Source organism: Serinus canaria, chromosome 10, assembly GCF_022539315.1.
Source record: "Serinus canaria isolate serCan28SL12 chromosome 10, serCan2020, whole genome shotgun sequence".
Classification (NCBI taxonomy): Eukaryota; Metazoa; Chordata; class Aves; order Passeriformes; family Fringillidae; genus Serinus; species Serinus canaria.
The window spans coordinates 10816785-10831451 of record NC_066324.1 but is presented as its reverse complement, the minus strand read 5'-3'; the positions used below and the strand labels follow the sequence as shown (position 1 = coordinate 10831451).

The following is a 14667-nucleotide window of genomic DNA, read 5'->3' as shown; positions in this document are numbered from 1 at the left end:
ATTCATCCTTCTCCCTTTTGGTCAGTACCAAGTTTTGAAATATTTAAGAGCAGTCATGGAAAGTGAAAAAGGAATCTATATGGGATCTGTGCAAGTACACAATGTGCCATGGAGAGATAACCACACATCAAACACCTACCTACAATTATAAGAGTGTGTCCAAAAGCTACATCATTTTCAGAAAAAACTCAGCAAGTTTATGAGAAAAATACCAAATCTTTCCATATTCCTAAGCAAAAGGCGTTATTCTTACTTTTTCCCCTTCCCTTCCTTTTCTGTTCCATGATAAAAGCACACAAACCAGGACAAGAACAGCAGGAAATTACCTTTATCTGTTTCAGTTGTCAGTATTTATTGTTTTTACTAAAAGTTATAGTCTTCGGAAAAGGCCGCAAGAATAAGTTTCAATAAAAACATGTCTCTCAAAAAGAAAAAATGTAAAAAGAGGCCGTCAAAAAGTAACACAGAGCAAACAAATTTATGCCAGTTGGAAGTATGGGCTAGCAACTTTCTTCATTGCACTCTTCATGCACTTGGGATGAGAGGCCCTGCTCTTGTTTCTGCTCTGCAGCTCTAGGAGATAATACCTTTGCTTTGACTATTCTTATTTTTAAGATTTGTAGTAATGGGGCTCCTGGTGCATCCTTTGGATATCTGGCCCCAGTGCTGCTGAGCTGGAGTCCCCTAAGGGATACATTTCTCAGAAGCATTTCCTCCTCTCTAACAGAACAGACACATCCAGCTAACACTCTTCACTTAAGACAGGCATGTTGTAATTAAATCAAGATTACATGTTTTGCCCAGCACTAACACAGATCTGGGCTCTGTCCCTGTGAATATGGCAAGAATGTGTCTGCAAATTAGACAAGAATTCAAAATATCTGCAGACAATTGACAGTGCTTCCCATTTAGCACATTTTGCCTTGAACACAAAGCCAAAATTTCAATGATGGCTCATGGTCTGACATATTATTTACCATACCTTGTCACCATTTAAAACTGCAATTCTTTAGCTGAAATACTTCACCCTACAAATACAGGGGGTAAAAATACTGATAAACTGCAAGAATATGACACATGTCTGAATGCTGGGCTTCCCTGACAGATTGGTGACAAAAAGTAAAAAGCAAATGTAAGTTGTTCTTCTCTATAAAATTTTTCTTATGGAAAGGTAAATCTTGCTCACAAATATTAAGTACAGGCAGCAACCAATGATTTAATGATCCATAGCAATTTAGAAGCTATTAATCTGAAGCAATAAAAGCAACTCCCATTGGCATTTAATTGTACAGTATGGATCAAATCTACAGGAAAGCTAGTCTTGATGATAGAAGAAAAGAAGTTTATTTCTTACAGCCTGCAGAAATCAAATGGCACCATTCAAAATTAATCATAACCCAAACTACTTGCAGATCTCTTGGGAAAGTTAGTATTATTTGGTACTGATCTCTGAACTTTGGGATTCTTCCCAAAATTATTACCTACCAAAGAACTAAACAGGTTCCTAGTGCTGGCACTGCGTAAGAACCATTAAATAAATATGCTAAAACTGAGGAAATAAACCTTTCATTTAATTTTTGCTCAAAATTCAGCACTGGCACTGAAAAAATTAATTACTGCAGAAAAATTAGGAAAAAACCAATTAATTAACTCCTCGACCTGCCTCAGAGCACGCTGTTAATGCTCCCCAGAAGCATTGACTGCTAACACTGTTTTGTTTCAGGGCCTTGGCACTGCAGTGGCACTCATTTCATTCACAAAGCTCTGGTTCCCAGTCCAGCCTTTGGAAGATGGATTCTGCTCTACCACAGTGGAAGCCAGAGAGAACAGCTCTGCCAAATCATCAACGTCATAAAAGCACATAAAAATATCCCATACTCAGTTTATCACATTACTTCCTTTAATGACAAAGGCCTGCATTAGGGTTATAACAGTTGGAATGCAAATTTGCTTTTCTAAATGAGTGCTGAATATAAAACAGACTAAATTAAAGGCAAGCATGAGAAAAACAATACCAAGGAGACCTTTAAACAAGTTCTAAGGCAACACATATGACAGAAAAGCTGCAGTTGAAAAATAAAAGAGGTCTCAAAGAAGATCAAAAAAGAACTATCCTGCAAATGGAAAACTCATTTCAGAATACATATACAGGCATGTGATGTACTTCTACATAAAAGAAGGATTTCAAATTCATATGAAATCTGTTTCTGACACATTGTTACCCATTCTTGATATTAATGAATTGTTATAACACCTACTGTCCTGTTGTTGACAGGATTCTACTCACCTATGCATTTTAAGCCATCAGGAGCTGTATAAAACCCTGGAGGACACTTGCAGAAGTAACTGCTAACTGTGTTTGAACACTCTCCTCCATCACAAATTCCAGGAATGGTGCTGCATTCATCAATATCTTTAAGACAAAAAGAGATGCAGAGGCAGGTTAGCTAAACTAGTTTTGGCACAAGAAAAGGTTTTATAATTTTATAATTAGTAGTAATAATCAAATTCAGGGCATAATCAGTAGTTTTGAATTAGCATCTTTCGTTAGGCATCTTATAAACAGAAATGAAACAGAATCTATAAAAATATTGCATCTGCAAATTTAAAATACAGTACCTGTAAACTGCAAAAGTTTTACTGCTTAATTTGGATGGATGAACATCTTAAAACTGCAGAAATTTACTAATTCTAACAAAACTGTAGCTCATCCAGTCTGAATTCTGCATACTAGAATTAAGAAAACTGCATTGGGACCAGAGTGCGAGCTGCGTAATGACCTCAGTGATCAGGAGCTTAACCATGATCTCCAGCAGCACAGCCTCTCCTGGTACCACACTGAGGCACTGCTTCAGTACAGACTCACAGGGACATGTACCACCTGCTGAACTGCCTGTCCCCCTTACTGCACTCGGGTTTGTCTTGGAAATACCCCACACAAAAGCACTGACCAGCTAGGTATTGTTCAGCTAATGCAATCTGACAGGATTACAGCTCAGACCAAGATGACTGCAGGCAACAAAAATTATTTTCTCTGACTTTCTCCACTAATTCAATGTTCAGAAGTTTCAACAGGTTTCTAGAGTGTAACCAAAATATCTACTGCAGAAGCCAGGCAGTGTCCATAATTCTCCCTACATTTTGTCAGTGATTTTAAAATAAAGTTTCCATATCATGATCGTCTCCACTAACAAATCTCAATCCATATACTCAATCATCATCATAGATACAATGCAGAAAAATTTTCAAATCTGCAGGGGAACAAAACCTAACAAATTCTTACAACTCATCATAGCTGCACAGAAGGAACTTGAAGGGTTTCTTCCACAGCTAGTTTATATAAGCTACAGCTATGTGAATAATGACCTATGTCAGCCCCAAGTGTTCCTTAATTACCACCAGTAGCCTGCCTGGGATGTGTAGTTACTTTCCCCTTGGTTTCCAGTGACTGTCTTAACAATGCAGCTGTATCTAATTAGCACTGCCCTCATCTCCTAGGAACCTGGAGCTCTGCTGAGCTTAAAAACAGCTCACTCTTTTCCATGGTACCTACAAGAGGAATCAGCCAAACAGAGCAGAAAAGGAGGTACGATCAATGACATCTGCTTGTCACAGCCATCTACAATCACCCAGTTGCTCTCCTGACAGGGAGCATCCAGCTAGAAATAATGGCATCAAGGACTCTACCCAACCTCTCCTCCAGAGATCTACGAAAACACAGACACATGACTGTAATAATGATTTCACCAACCACAAAAATTTCTGAGATGAAATACTTCAACACCACCCAACACACCAAGGCAAGGAGTGAATAATACTGTAGTCATTAAAAAGGACTGGAAGAGTTTTATGTAACGCATAAATTGGAACTTGGCCCCAACAGATGGGGGAACACCCAAAGTCCCACAGGACCATTAATGAGCATTTTAGCAAGTAGAAAGGATCTCAGCTCTACTTCTTCTGTGAAGACAGTAATATAAAAACTAACAACTCCTGGTCTCCTAGGTAAAGCATGGGATGCTGTAATATTTTTGTGGCCCCTTGCCTTTGCAGGAAAGTAGTGGAGGGACTGGGATGGCACACAAATAACTCCAGTTTGCAGACTCAGCCATCCCAAGTGGAGCAAGGCCCTGGGTCCCCTGTGCACATATTCTTCCCCAGCATCTTGCTAGTTGTCCTGATGTGGGTCACATTCCTCATTTGGGTGTGTGAGAGGGGTGTGACCTTTTTTTCACTGCTACTTCAAGGATGTTGCCAAAGACTCAAGTCCGAGTGCCCTGGGAGCACTGCTAAGAGACTTCTGGCTTCTGCTCCAAGATTATACACCACAGGAGTCCCACAAGTCTCAGTGACAAAAAATGTGGAAATTGAATTTTGGTCTGAATAAAGCCCTTAATTAACAGAGAAAAATGCAATCGTAAATGGATCAGATTCAAGCATTTTCTGACTCAAATTCACCAATGTTTATCTTAAAGTCAGTGTTGCCACTGTTTATGTAGAGTCCGACCTTTTTAAAAGCAAAATCATCACTCTTTATTTTAGGATTGAGCCTAACCCAAACAGTATTTCACTATTTATATTAGTGTTGACATCCATATAAGCAACATTGTCATTGTTAAGTATGCGAGTTTTACCAAGGTAAGTATATCTGATTTACTTGCAGACTTAAATGTCACTCCAGGAAAAATTACTCCCCCGGTCACCACAAAAAATAGAACTTACCTCAGCAGTAGTGCAAATTGAAAAGAAATGGTTATATCAAACAGTGAAATAATGTAGCAGTTCAAATACAGATTTCCACCAGCTATGCTAACAAAGAGAACCTTGGCCAACTCCCCTCCATTTCCCTCTTGTTGATTCTCTACCTGTCCTTGACAATTGCTATTATGATCTTACTTTAATGGAGACCCCCTAAAAAAACAGTAATGTAATTCAGCAGGTAGCTCCCAGTTGAACTAAATCAGTGACCAAGGACATATTACAACTGCTAGAAGTCCTACTTGCTAAATACAAAGCTAAACCAAGAAAACAATCAGGTGTTATTCATTTTGTATCAGAATTAAATATAGCTAATTACTGTGAACCAAAAAGCTTTCTTATATTGACTTATATAATTCAAAACATAATTTAGAAAGAACAGGATGAATGGGCTGTTGTTGCATTATCATGCCTTTAAATGTTGTATTCCTATCTTATTTCATGCCACTAGTATAAAGGTGGTGCTTTTAAATCTTTGAATTCTATTAATACCTACACAGCTTTAACTAAAATTGCTTGGTACATACAATATGCAGATGTACTGAAAGTAACTCTCTGTCTGCAGAGATTCAAAAATCAGTAGGTATGAATTTGGAGAAGGAAAAATTCATCTGATCTTTGCAGCCAGGTGATCACTGCAAAGGGATTTCACAAAACAGGGAGGAAATTTGTGGGAGGATTTGGGACCACAGCAACCTACACCAGGTTCTTGAGTCAACTTCCTTAACTGTTAGCAACTGCAGGTTCCTAAGTTGGTCAGTGTTTGGGGCATTTTGTTACTTGGTTGTTGGTTGGGGTTTGTTTTTAAAATGATTCAGCAATTGAAAAACGCCATCAAAATGTTTATGAGATGCAGCCTACAGCTCTCAGCTTTTCATGTACTAATACTTAACAAGACACATGCTCAGTCTCTCCTATTCACCACATTCTTGGTACTTCATCCACAGAAGGAAACGTTTGCAATGTTGTTCTAGTCTAAATGTAGGTTACCTTCTGCCAAAATCATTGGCAGGCAATATGTAAACCATGCTGTGTACAAGCTCTTCTGAAATTGCTCTCCCTAACCTGCAAATAAATTATAAAGTTTTGCCTAAAATACCTATTTTTCTTTTGAAAGAGTAATTCATAATTCTTCCAAAATGACTAAAGAGTTTTGAGTGCTTCTTAAAGGGAACTTGATGCAAGAAAGGATGGTGAATGCACACCTTCCTCTCAACAAATACTTTTATTGTACTCAAAGTTGGCATTCCAAAATCACTAGCCACTTATGAAGCTTGTCTACTCAAGTTAATTTTAGTCTAATGATTCAAAGTAGAATCAGTTGCAAGAGTTTAAACATTATCTGGACTTCACTGTAAATACAAATCGATAATGTGCGACTAACACATTTTAGTACTATGTTCCTTATCTACTCAAAATTCTATTAAAGCAAAGGTGAAATCTATGCTTGATTATTATATTAAAAAGAAAAAAAAATCCTATCAAATCACAGTAAAAAAATAGCACTATTCCATAATCACACACTGCAAATTTCCACACTAATATCTAGCACCTGCTGTACGCCCAAGTTAGGATGACTAGTAAGTGGAGATAAAATGTTTGTCCTTCTGTAACATATGCAACTGTAAGGCTGAGTTTAGAGCTCAATCCAGCAGTCTTCACATAGCAATGTCAAACTCTCACTTATGTTAAATAGAGTTCACCCAAGTGGGTAGGAATGCGTTGAATCTTCAAGTCATATACACTTTTTGGTCAAGATCCACAAAGAAACATGTGCCTCAAGCATTTCTAAAGCAACATATCAGTTAGAAAGTACTTTAATGTTTTAATGTTTAATAGAAGATGTCCTTCAAGTCGGAAATGTTAAGTGAATAATAAGGCTTTAAAAGTTGTAGGGCCAATATTTAACATTCTCTGGTTTGGGAGAGAGCACCCCTATTTGTATTTGTTGTAAATAATGTCACCTGCATGCTCACAGCAGAAGAGACACTAAGTTTGTCACAAACTGTTACAAACCCCAAAAGAAGACACTCCCCCTTCTACTTTCAGAAGTAAGTTCTAGAAGTTCTTACCGTCACATTTTTGTGTTACTTCATTAAACTTGTGTCCAGCTGGGCATTTGCACTCAAAAGATCCAACAGTATTAATGCAATTTCCCCCTTGACAGATCCCAGGGATGGCTTGGCATTCATCCACATCTGTGATATAAAAAAGGAAAAAACACCCACTTTTATTTCATTTCTCAAGAACAGCCATAATAATTTGTCTACACAGAAATGAAATATGCCTAAATCCGTTCTTCACCCATCATAATATTATGATACTTGCTTGGGAAGACAGACACTAATTTTGTAATTACTCTATGCAAAGTATGATTAAGTACAGTACTCTAAATATTTTCTGCAAGAAATCACATGGTTATTATTGTTACAGACATTAAATATCTAACTGCTATTGCCTTGTTTTTCAAAAACATCTGGGGAATGGTGTGCAGAAAACACAGCCTGCCAGAACTCAAGTTTCTTTGAAGTGTCTAAAGCTGGTCACCCAAAATCACTTGCCCCCTTGGAAATCTTGGCAACTCCATACAGTGCTTAGGCCACCAGCATAGAGGAGCAGTTGCAGTGTGCATGGAGGGGGTCTCATGGATAGGCACAGCAACTGCAGAGTCATTTCTGTTGGAAATTATTAACTCGACACTCCAGCGAGATCAGCACCAAAGACATTAGACTGTAGTTAGGATTTGACTCAAAAAGTTTCATAGGCATAATTAATGTTTCAGAAGAAATTATTAATGACCTGCTTAGACATATATAAATTTGAGGGGTTTCTCCCTATTATTTTTTCTTTCTTTGCTTTTCATTTTTTCACCGAGGAAAATGAAACAACAAAGCTGATATCACAGGCTAGGTAATAAGCTGAAGACAAACATTTTCAAGAGGCCCCAGTCTGTGGCCTCACAATTATTTTAGCACAACAACATGTGTGTCGTCACTTAGCTGCAGAAGTGTTGCTATGGCTTAAAAACAGCCACAGAAACGAAGCTAAAGGAGGCAGAGGAGTGGCATTGCAATAGGACACTGGGGAAGTCTGGCTCGCAGTCCCCAGGGGCTGCCCTGTCTCTGCTGCTCATGAATTCCTTCAGAAGCATAGAGCACTCCACTCTCAGATTCCCCCATCTCCTCAGGAGAACCAGCTGCTGCTGCTAAAAGCTGATTGCTTGAGTTCTTGGGCTTCACACTGACATAGGTTTCAACACAGGGACACAAGCTGAAAGAGATGATGCCTTCAAATCTCTCTTTCTAAATCCCAGAGACACTGCTATAATGTGTCTTGAAGTCTGAAAAGCAAAATATTATGTCTGTACAAAAAGCTGAGAGACAATTTTCCTGGGAGCCACAAGTAGGAAGTCTGAGGAACACCAAGGAGCATATCTGCACCACATGGCAGAGTGTTCTGTAAAGGTCCCTGGGTGAAGGGATCCAGGGCAGGGGGCAGCAGCAGCAGCAGCAGCAAAGCCGTCCCTGGGGGAACCACTGTGCTGGGAGGTCACAGAATGAGCACAGCCTCAGGAGCCTCGACTCAACCACAGAGCTGCTGGGACCTGAGCTACAGCAATGGGCTGTGCTTTAGCAACAGCAATCAGCCAGACTTCATGGCACTGTACTGAATTAAAAAACCTCAAAAACTAAAGAGACAGAAGTCATGCCTCTGAGTCATGATGTCTGTTTCAAAAACCCACCTTTTGGTTTTATTTTTCTTCTTTGCATCTTTAACAATCTCAGCTGTGATATTAATTTAACTTTCAGCCAAAGTCAAAATTTGGGCAGTGATATTCTATTTACTTTTGAAAATAACCTTGCCCGCCCTCGCTATTTCTTAATTTTTTTTTTTACTTCCTCACACAATAATAACGATTTCTTTTTCTCTTCAGAGAACCTGGATTTTATTTAACCTGTTTTCATTTACTTAGATTGAATATGGATGTGAAATCCCTGAAATGTCTTCAGTCTGAATGGATGTCATCTGATTTAGAAAGGACTTAGCACAATTGCATGAAAAATAAAGCTAATACATGATTCCATAAAGATCTGTTGAAATTAAAAATGCAATACTTAAAAAGGGAAAACTGGAAAATACAAGTCAAACATATTGGGCCAAAACTGTGTTGGCACCACATACAGATCAGCATCAATGTAGCTGCTTGCTAAGAAATGTGCAATAATCAGAAGTATCCTTATTCCAAACTGCACAAACCCACTGGAGAGTTCACTGCAGCTTTCCCATGACACAAACAAAAGGGATATAACTAGGTGTGGCATAACTTCAGGGGTGTGGGCCACATATTTATGTACATAAGCTTTCAAAAGTGTCCAGAAACTCAGTTCACAGATTCTTGCACAATTTAGTCCTGACCTTTACAGTGAGAGGGGGAACAGAATCACTGAGGTCAAAATATGGGTACTTCATGCAGTGCACACAACCATGTTTTCTATCTTGAAGTTCGACATGTCTGTCTGCAGGCACCAGCCATGACTTGGCCTGTGACAGAGTATCTACATCTTTAATGCAACGGAATGCCTTGAAGTCCCTTCATAGGAAATTCATGATTATATAAAATTACTCATAGATTTATAATCTTTATCTTCCCTATTTTCAAAATTATTGTAACTTATTAGAAAATGTTAGACAGCTTGAAATAAACTGGCCCCAAAGATATGGTGCTGAGAATGCATAATCCACATCAGTTTAATACATAGTTGCCCCTGTTAACTTTCTCCTGTTTCCTGTCAGACATCCAGACAATAAAAGAATTTATACAGCTGGAAGTATTAGAATAAAAGCCAAAAGCAGTGTAAGGACCCTCTACACAAAGGCATGCTCTGAAAGAAGTAAGCAACATCTGGGTGGATTTTATGATTTGAAACAAATGCAAATGCATTTCCAAAATTGTATAAAATATATAGTAAGGCATTACAAATGGCAGGAGAGGCACTTTTTTCCAGGTCAAAGCAATGGAGCTCAAGAGATAAGAAATCCAAGATGAATCCAAGTTACACAACTTTTAGCTAAAAAAATCTCACACCAGGTAATTGGGGCATTATTGCCACAGATCGATGCTTGCATGTTGAGTGCTCTCTGAAAGAACAAATTCCTCCACAGAATGATCGAGTGGTACACTCAGAAAAACACCATTACAGAACCAAGGGAAAGCACTGCTGGCAGTAAGAAATTCATTAAGATGCTGGCTGCTCTCACATGACCTGAGTTACTAATGTACTCACTTGAACATCAGGCACTCACTGAATCATGAAGTAATGCATCTGACAGTGTTTTTCCATTCTTCACACATATAGCTGAGAATGGCTTAGGACAGGTTATTCACAGCAGTGTAACTCAATTAAGATTAATCCAGTAACAATTTCAGCAGCTTTTGGGGAAGCTTTGCTGGTAACTTACCTTGACAGGCCCCCGTTCGAATGTTTGGAATGAAGCCTCGGCGGCAGGGATGCGGCTGGGCAGGACACATTTCACAGGGGTGGCCCCATGCTCTCCCAACAGTTGCACAGCACAGGGTTTTTGTGCAGACAATTCCACTGAGCTGGCCCTGGCACATCTGGTTGGTTACCAAAGTGAAGCAAGGGCCGGTCCTGTAATCTGTGTCAAAAACAGGAAACCTGATCAGCTTCACAACAGAAATACACAGAACACTGCTAATAAAGCAAAACAACAACACATTTCGGCAGGTTTTTTTCACACAAATTGCCCACCAACCCAACAATTTATGTTTGAAGTGTTCTACAGATGATTTTTTTTTCTCTCTCTTTAATTCAAGTCCACTGAAAACAAACTGTGACTATTTTACCAGGAATGTTATATCTGTCGGTCCCCTTTGCTGCTTCCTTTAATCACTCATAATATTCTTCCAAAGGTCTTTTCATCAGTTTCTTTTAGAAATATTATATTCAGTGCATTATTTTAAAAAATACTGATAAAATAGTTAGGGCATGTCTATTTCCACAACTTGGATGGCTGTTCTCAAATGAGGCTCAAAGCAATCAAATACAGACTACAGAAAGTTTTCTGAGGACAGTTTTCACTGCTATTCAAGGCATATGCCGTACCAGATATGTGGGCAAGCTTTGCCTACAGCTGAATGGAGGGCATGTGGAACACATCTGCTTTGATTTGTTTATGGTAGGACAGGCCCCAGCTAACAGACAGAATCGAACTAAGACATTAACAAAGAACTAGTAAGCTTCATTTTGTTCCATCCTCCAAGGGCAAAATCCAAGCAGTGGTAGTGCCAGCTCCTGCTGTCTCCTGGACATCCAGGGCGAACACTCCAGTTAATTCTTTGCAAACAACTAAAATGCTTTTATTGTTATGGTGCACCAGGACAGAGTCCAGCATACTGTAAGCACAGCCACCAAATTATGAACCTGTTGTTTCTTTGTACTGAAGTAGTTACCAGATCCCTCAGCCAAGGTCACTAAGCAATCCACACTGCCTTGGAGTCATGTCATTATAAATTCCTCCAATTTTCATCCACATCCAAACTTTGTTAACAGCAATAAGCTTTCACTAAACCATTGCTGAAAAGTGTTAAATAGGGATGAAATGAGAATGGATGTCTTTCCCATCTACTCCATCTCCCCACACGAGATGCACCCTGAAGCCTATCATCTAATAAATCTTCTTGCCAACCAGAGATGGTGTGTCCATATGCTGTAACTCTGATAATTCATCAAGCCATTCTGATACAATTAATAAAATGGGTTACAGAAATCCTGTAAGGCAAACAATAATGCTATATTGCCACTGTTATCTTCATCAATTAACATGATGGTAATAGGAAGGATATTGAGTTAGATCAAAGGACTTTTCTCTGATGAACTCATACTAAGTGACACTAAATACCATTTATTCTTCATTAACTATGTATCACTCCAATAACTGCCATTCTATCTTTTGTCTAACACACCTATAATCACTCAGATAACTTCTCTTCCTTTTAAAATACTGGATCAACAAAAATTTTCTTTCAGCCTCTGGAAATTTGTCTTGTGTTTCCAGTTCTATGGTAAATTAACCTGTGAGAACCCAAAAGCTATTTTCAGGCTCCCTGGTTAGCTGGACTAGCTGTATAAAAATATCTAAATCCAATTCCAGCTATATAATTTCAGCCTTAAAGGCTATCAGATTTCAAGTATAAAATTCCTATCCTATCCCCTCCAAACAGTACAGGTACATTTACCAAACACTTCTCCCACCCTTCTCTAGCAATTCCATCACTCTCATAAAGAAACGAGTCAGAATCTCAAATATCTCTCTTGCCCTTGATTAATTAATTCCTTATCATTATCTTAACTTTCTTTGGCTTGGTATTTCTTATTGTATCCCTTCAATTCCCATATCAATTTTCCACACTACAGCTTCTATTAAGTTTTTCCCTAAATTAATACAAATAAATAATGATCAATTATACTTATCAAATTTAAAAAATAATTTCCTAGATTGATTTTTCATCCTTGATCAAAATAAGAATATGTGCTTTACTCTATGCAAAACTCCCAATGTTGTAACTCCAAATATTAAAACAAGAGACAACAATTTCTTTAGAAATGCCAAAGTTTTGTGTTGGCAGCAGGAAATCTTCCGGGTACCTCCCCAGAATGAAATCCCCCATTGTAGATTGTCCCTCTGCCGTTTATATATAGATGGGTTAGAAAGGAGTCATTTTGTTCTCTGTGGCAGTGGGAGCAGGCGTCAGACAGTAGTGAATAACTCATCTTGTGTTTTATGGTAGGATATGAATGGATCAGCATTTACAATTGTTTGCTTTCAAGCTATAAATGACTTAGCAATGGCTAATATGGCTTAGAAACATGGTGAACCCAACGAAGTTAACTTCATAATCATGCAAATCTTTCCACCAGGTCTCAGTAACAAGATGTGGGTCGAATATGCACTCAAAACCAAGCAAGTCCAGCTCCTATTTGTTATTAATCAAATTCATAACACTTCAGTATGGAGAATTACAGACTCAATTATCACCAAATAGTTTGCCTGGATAAATTTTACTCCTAATACTCAGTTTTCTTCTAAATACAGCTTTTCTTCTATTTTCTCAAATACAGCTTTCCAGATTTTCACAACTAAGATTTTTTTCTTCTCTATTCTTAATGAAAAATTCTAAAGGTCAGAAAATCCATGTGAAAAAGATCATTTGAATGTACATGCCAGCCTAAGGCCATAGAGAAATCCACACATCAATTCATTTTTCATAGAGAGGCCAAATAAAAAAAAACTTTAAAATGGAAGTGTTTTAAATAGAGAGATTTAGATTTTTTATTTATTACAAGATGAAGGCCTACAAGAAGAAAATGAGATTCTACTAACACAGTAGCAAAATGAAAAGAGGATATGAGCTTGAAACACCAATCCTTATTTTGTAGCATCAAAGTTTCCTTATACATTCATGTCATTTGTGATTATTCAAACTACTTCAATAAGTAAAGCTCAAACACAAGGTACCAGTGACCAGTCAGGAGCTGCAAAGAGAGAAAGAAGGAAAATATATCCAGAAAAGCTATTACACAATTTGTATGGGTTGCTTTTTTTTTTTCCTCAAGGATAACTTCAACTTAACTGAAGAATGCTGAGGCTTGAAATTATTTTAGTGAAATGATTTAAGATGTGTGACTGGCAATTCAAATCTTTTGAGTCACTTCTAATGCAAATTTCAGCACATGCAAGCACCCCCCAGTAAGGCAGTAGCCACCATTATCTAACAATTTTATCTGCTTCTTTACATACTTCTTAGCTATTTTGATAAGGAATAATTCCACAGGGAGCTTCAGACAGCTCAGAAGATGGTAGACACAGTAAAACCACATTAAGTTAATATACTGTCAAGAAGAGCAAGAGGAGAATAGAATGACACTGGTTTATACCACACAACAATTCAGCTTATTAATTCCACAGGAAAGAATTAAGTTGCATTTTGATCTAGAGCTCATTCCTGTTTCAGTCAGAACCATCAAATAATTTTAGTTATCTTCTCAAAAGATCCTTCATATTCTTAAAAGCAGCAGAGAGGCTGCTGAAATATGTAATCCTGGCAGGCTTTGATCAAAGCCAAGCACAGCAATAAGTAATGATAATTGTTCCAAGTAATTCTGGACAGCACCAAAGAGACTACAAGCACCAGGACAGTGCAAGACTTCTGGCACCAAACACACATCTTAAGCTCCTAGTTCACAGTAACTTCTGCTTTGTTTCAAGCACAATATAGTTTTTAATGTAAAAACAAAGTTCAAAAATGTTGACAACTTATGGAACCTGGATTAAGCAATTTTGCTAGTGCAAGGAAGCTGGATAAAATTTGGTTCCTCTATCCTCTAGGATTCACTAAAAATATCCTAATAGAGTTCTTGATGTTTCAAGTTAACAGCCTGATTTTGCAAACTGATAACCACTTGTTAAGAGAGGTTGACAGACTCCTTCATCTCTCTTAAAAATAAATGAAAATTGAATGAGTGCAAAGGTCAAAGTACGAGACTACAGCAAGCCAGCATTTATCTGATCATGATCAAGACCTCATTACAGAAAACAGGAAAATGCCACCTCTTGCCATCACAGAAAAATGGCTAATGATAAACTAGTGGTGTTTTTCCAGCTCTCCACAGGTAGCATGCACAGTTCCCACAGTACCTCAGGCAGCAGCACTGGCCTAAGTAGCAAACCCAGCTACTCCCAGCTTTTAGCACCTCACAGGGGAGAATTCAGCATGAACCCCCAAACACTGCCAAGACTGCCGTGCAACTGAAACTCCCCTCGGCAACACAAAGCAGCAACTTCCCTTTCTTGAGTACAGGGAGAAAGGGAAAGAAAGGAATATTCCAT

General features: G+C 38.2%; 1 protein-coding gene across 1 annotated transcript in view; it reads right to left on the bottom strand.

Annotated features, from left to right (window-relative positions):
- Nucleotides 1-14667, bottom strand: part of FBN1 (fibrillin 1) — a 140189-nt gene that overhangs the window by 78138 nt on the left and 47384 nt on the right. Inside the window, exons 7-9 of the mRNA XM_030228326.2 lie at nt 10219-10416; nt 6831-6956; nt 2288-2413 (exon numbers count right to left, since the gene is read on the bottom strand). Coding sequence (XP_030084186.2) covers nt 2288-2413; nt 6831-6956; nt 10219-10416 — 450 coding nt within the window. The remainder of the gene's footprint in view (nt 1-2287; nt 2414-6830; nt 6957-10218; nt 10417-14667) is intronic.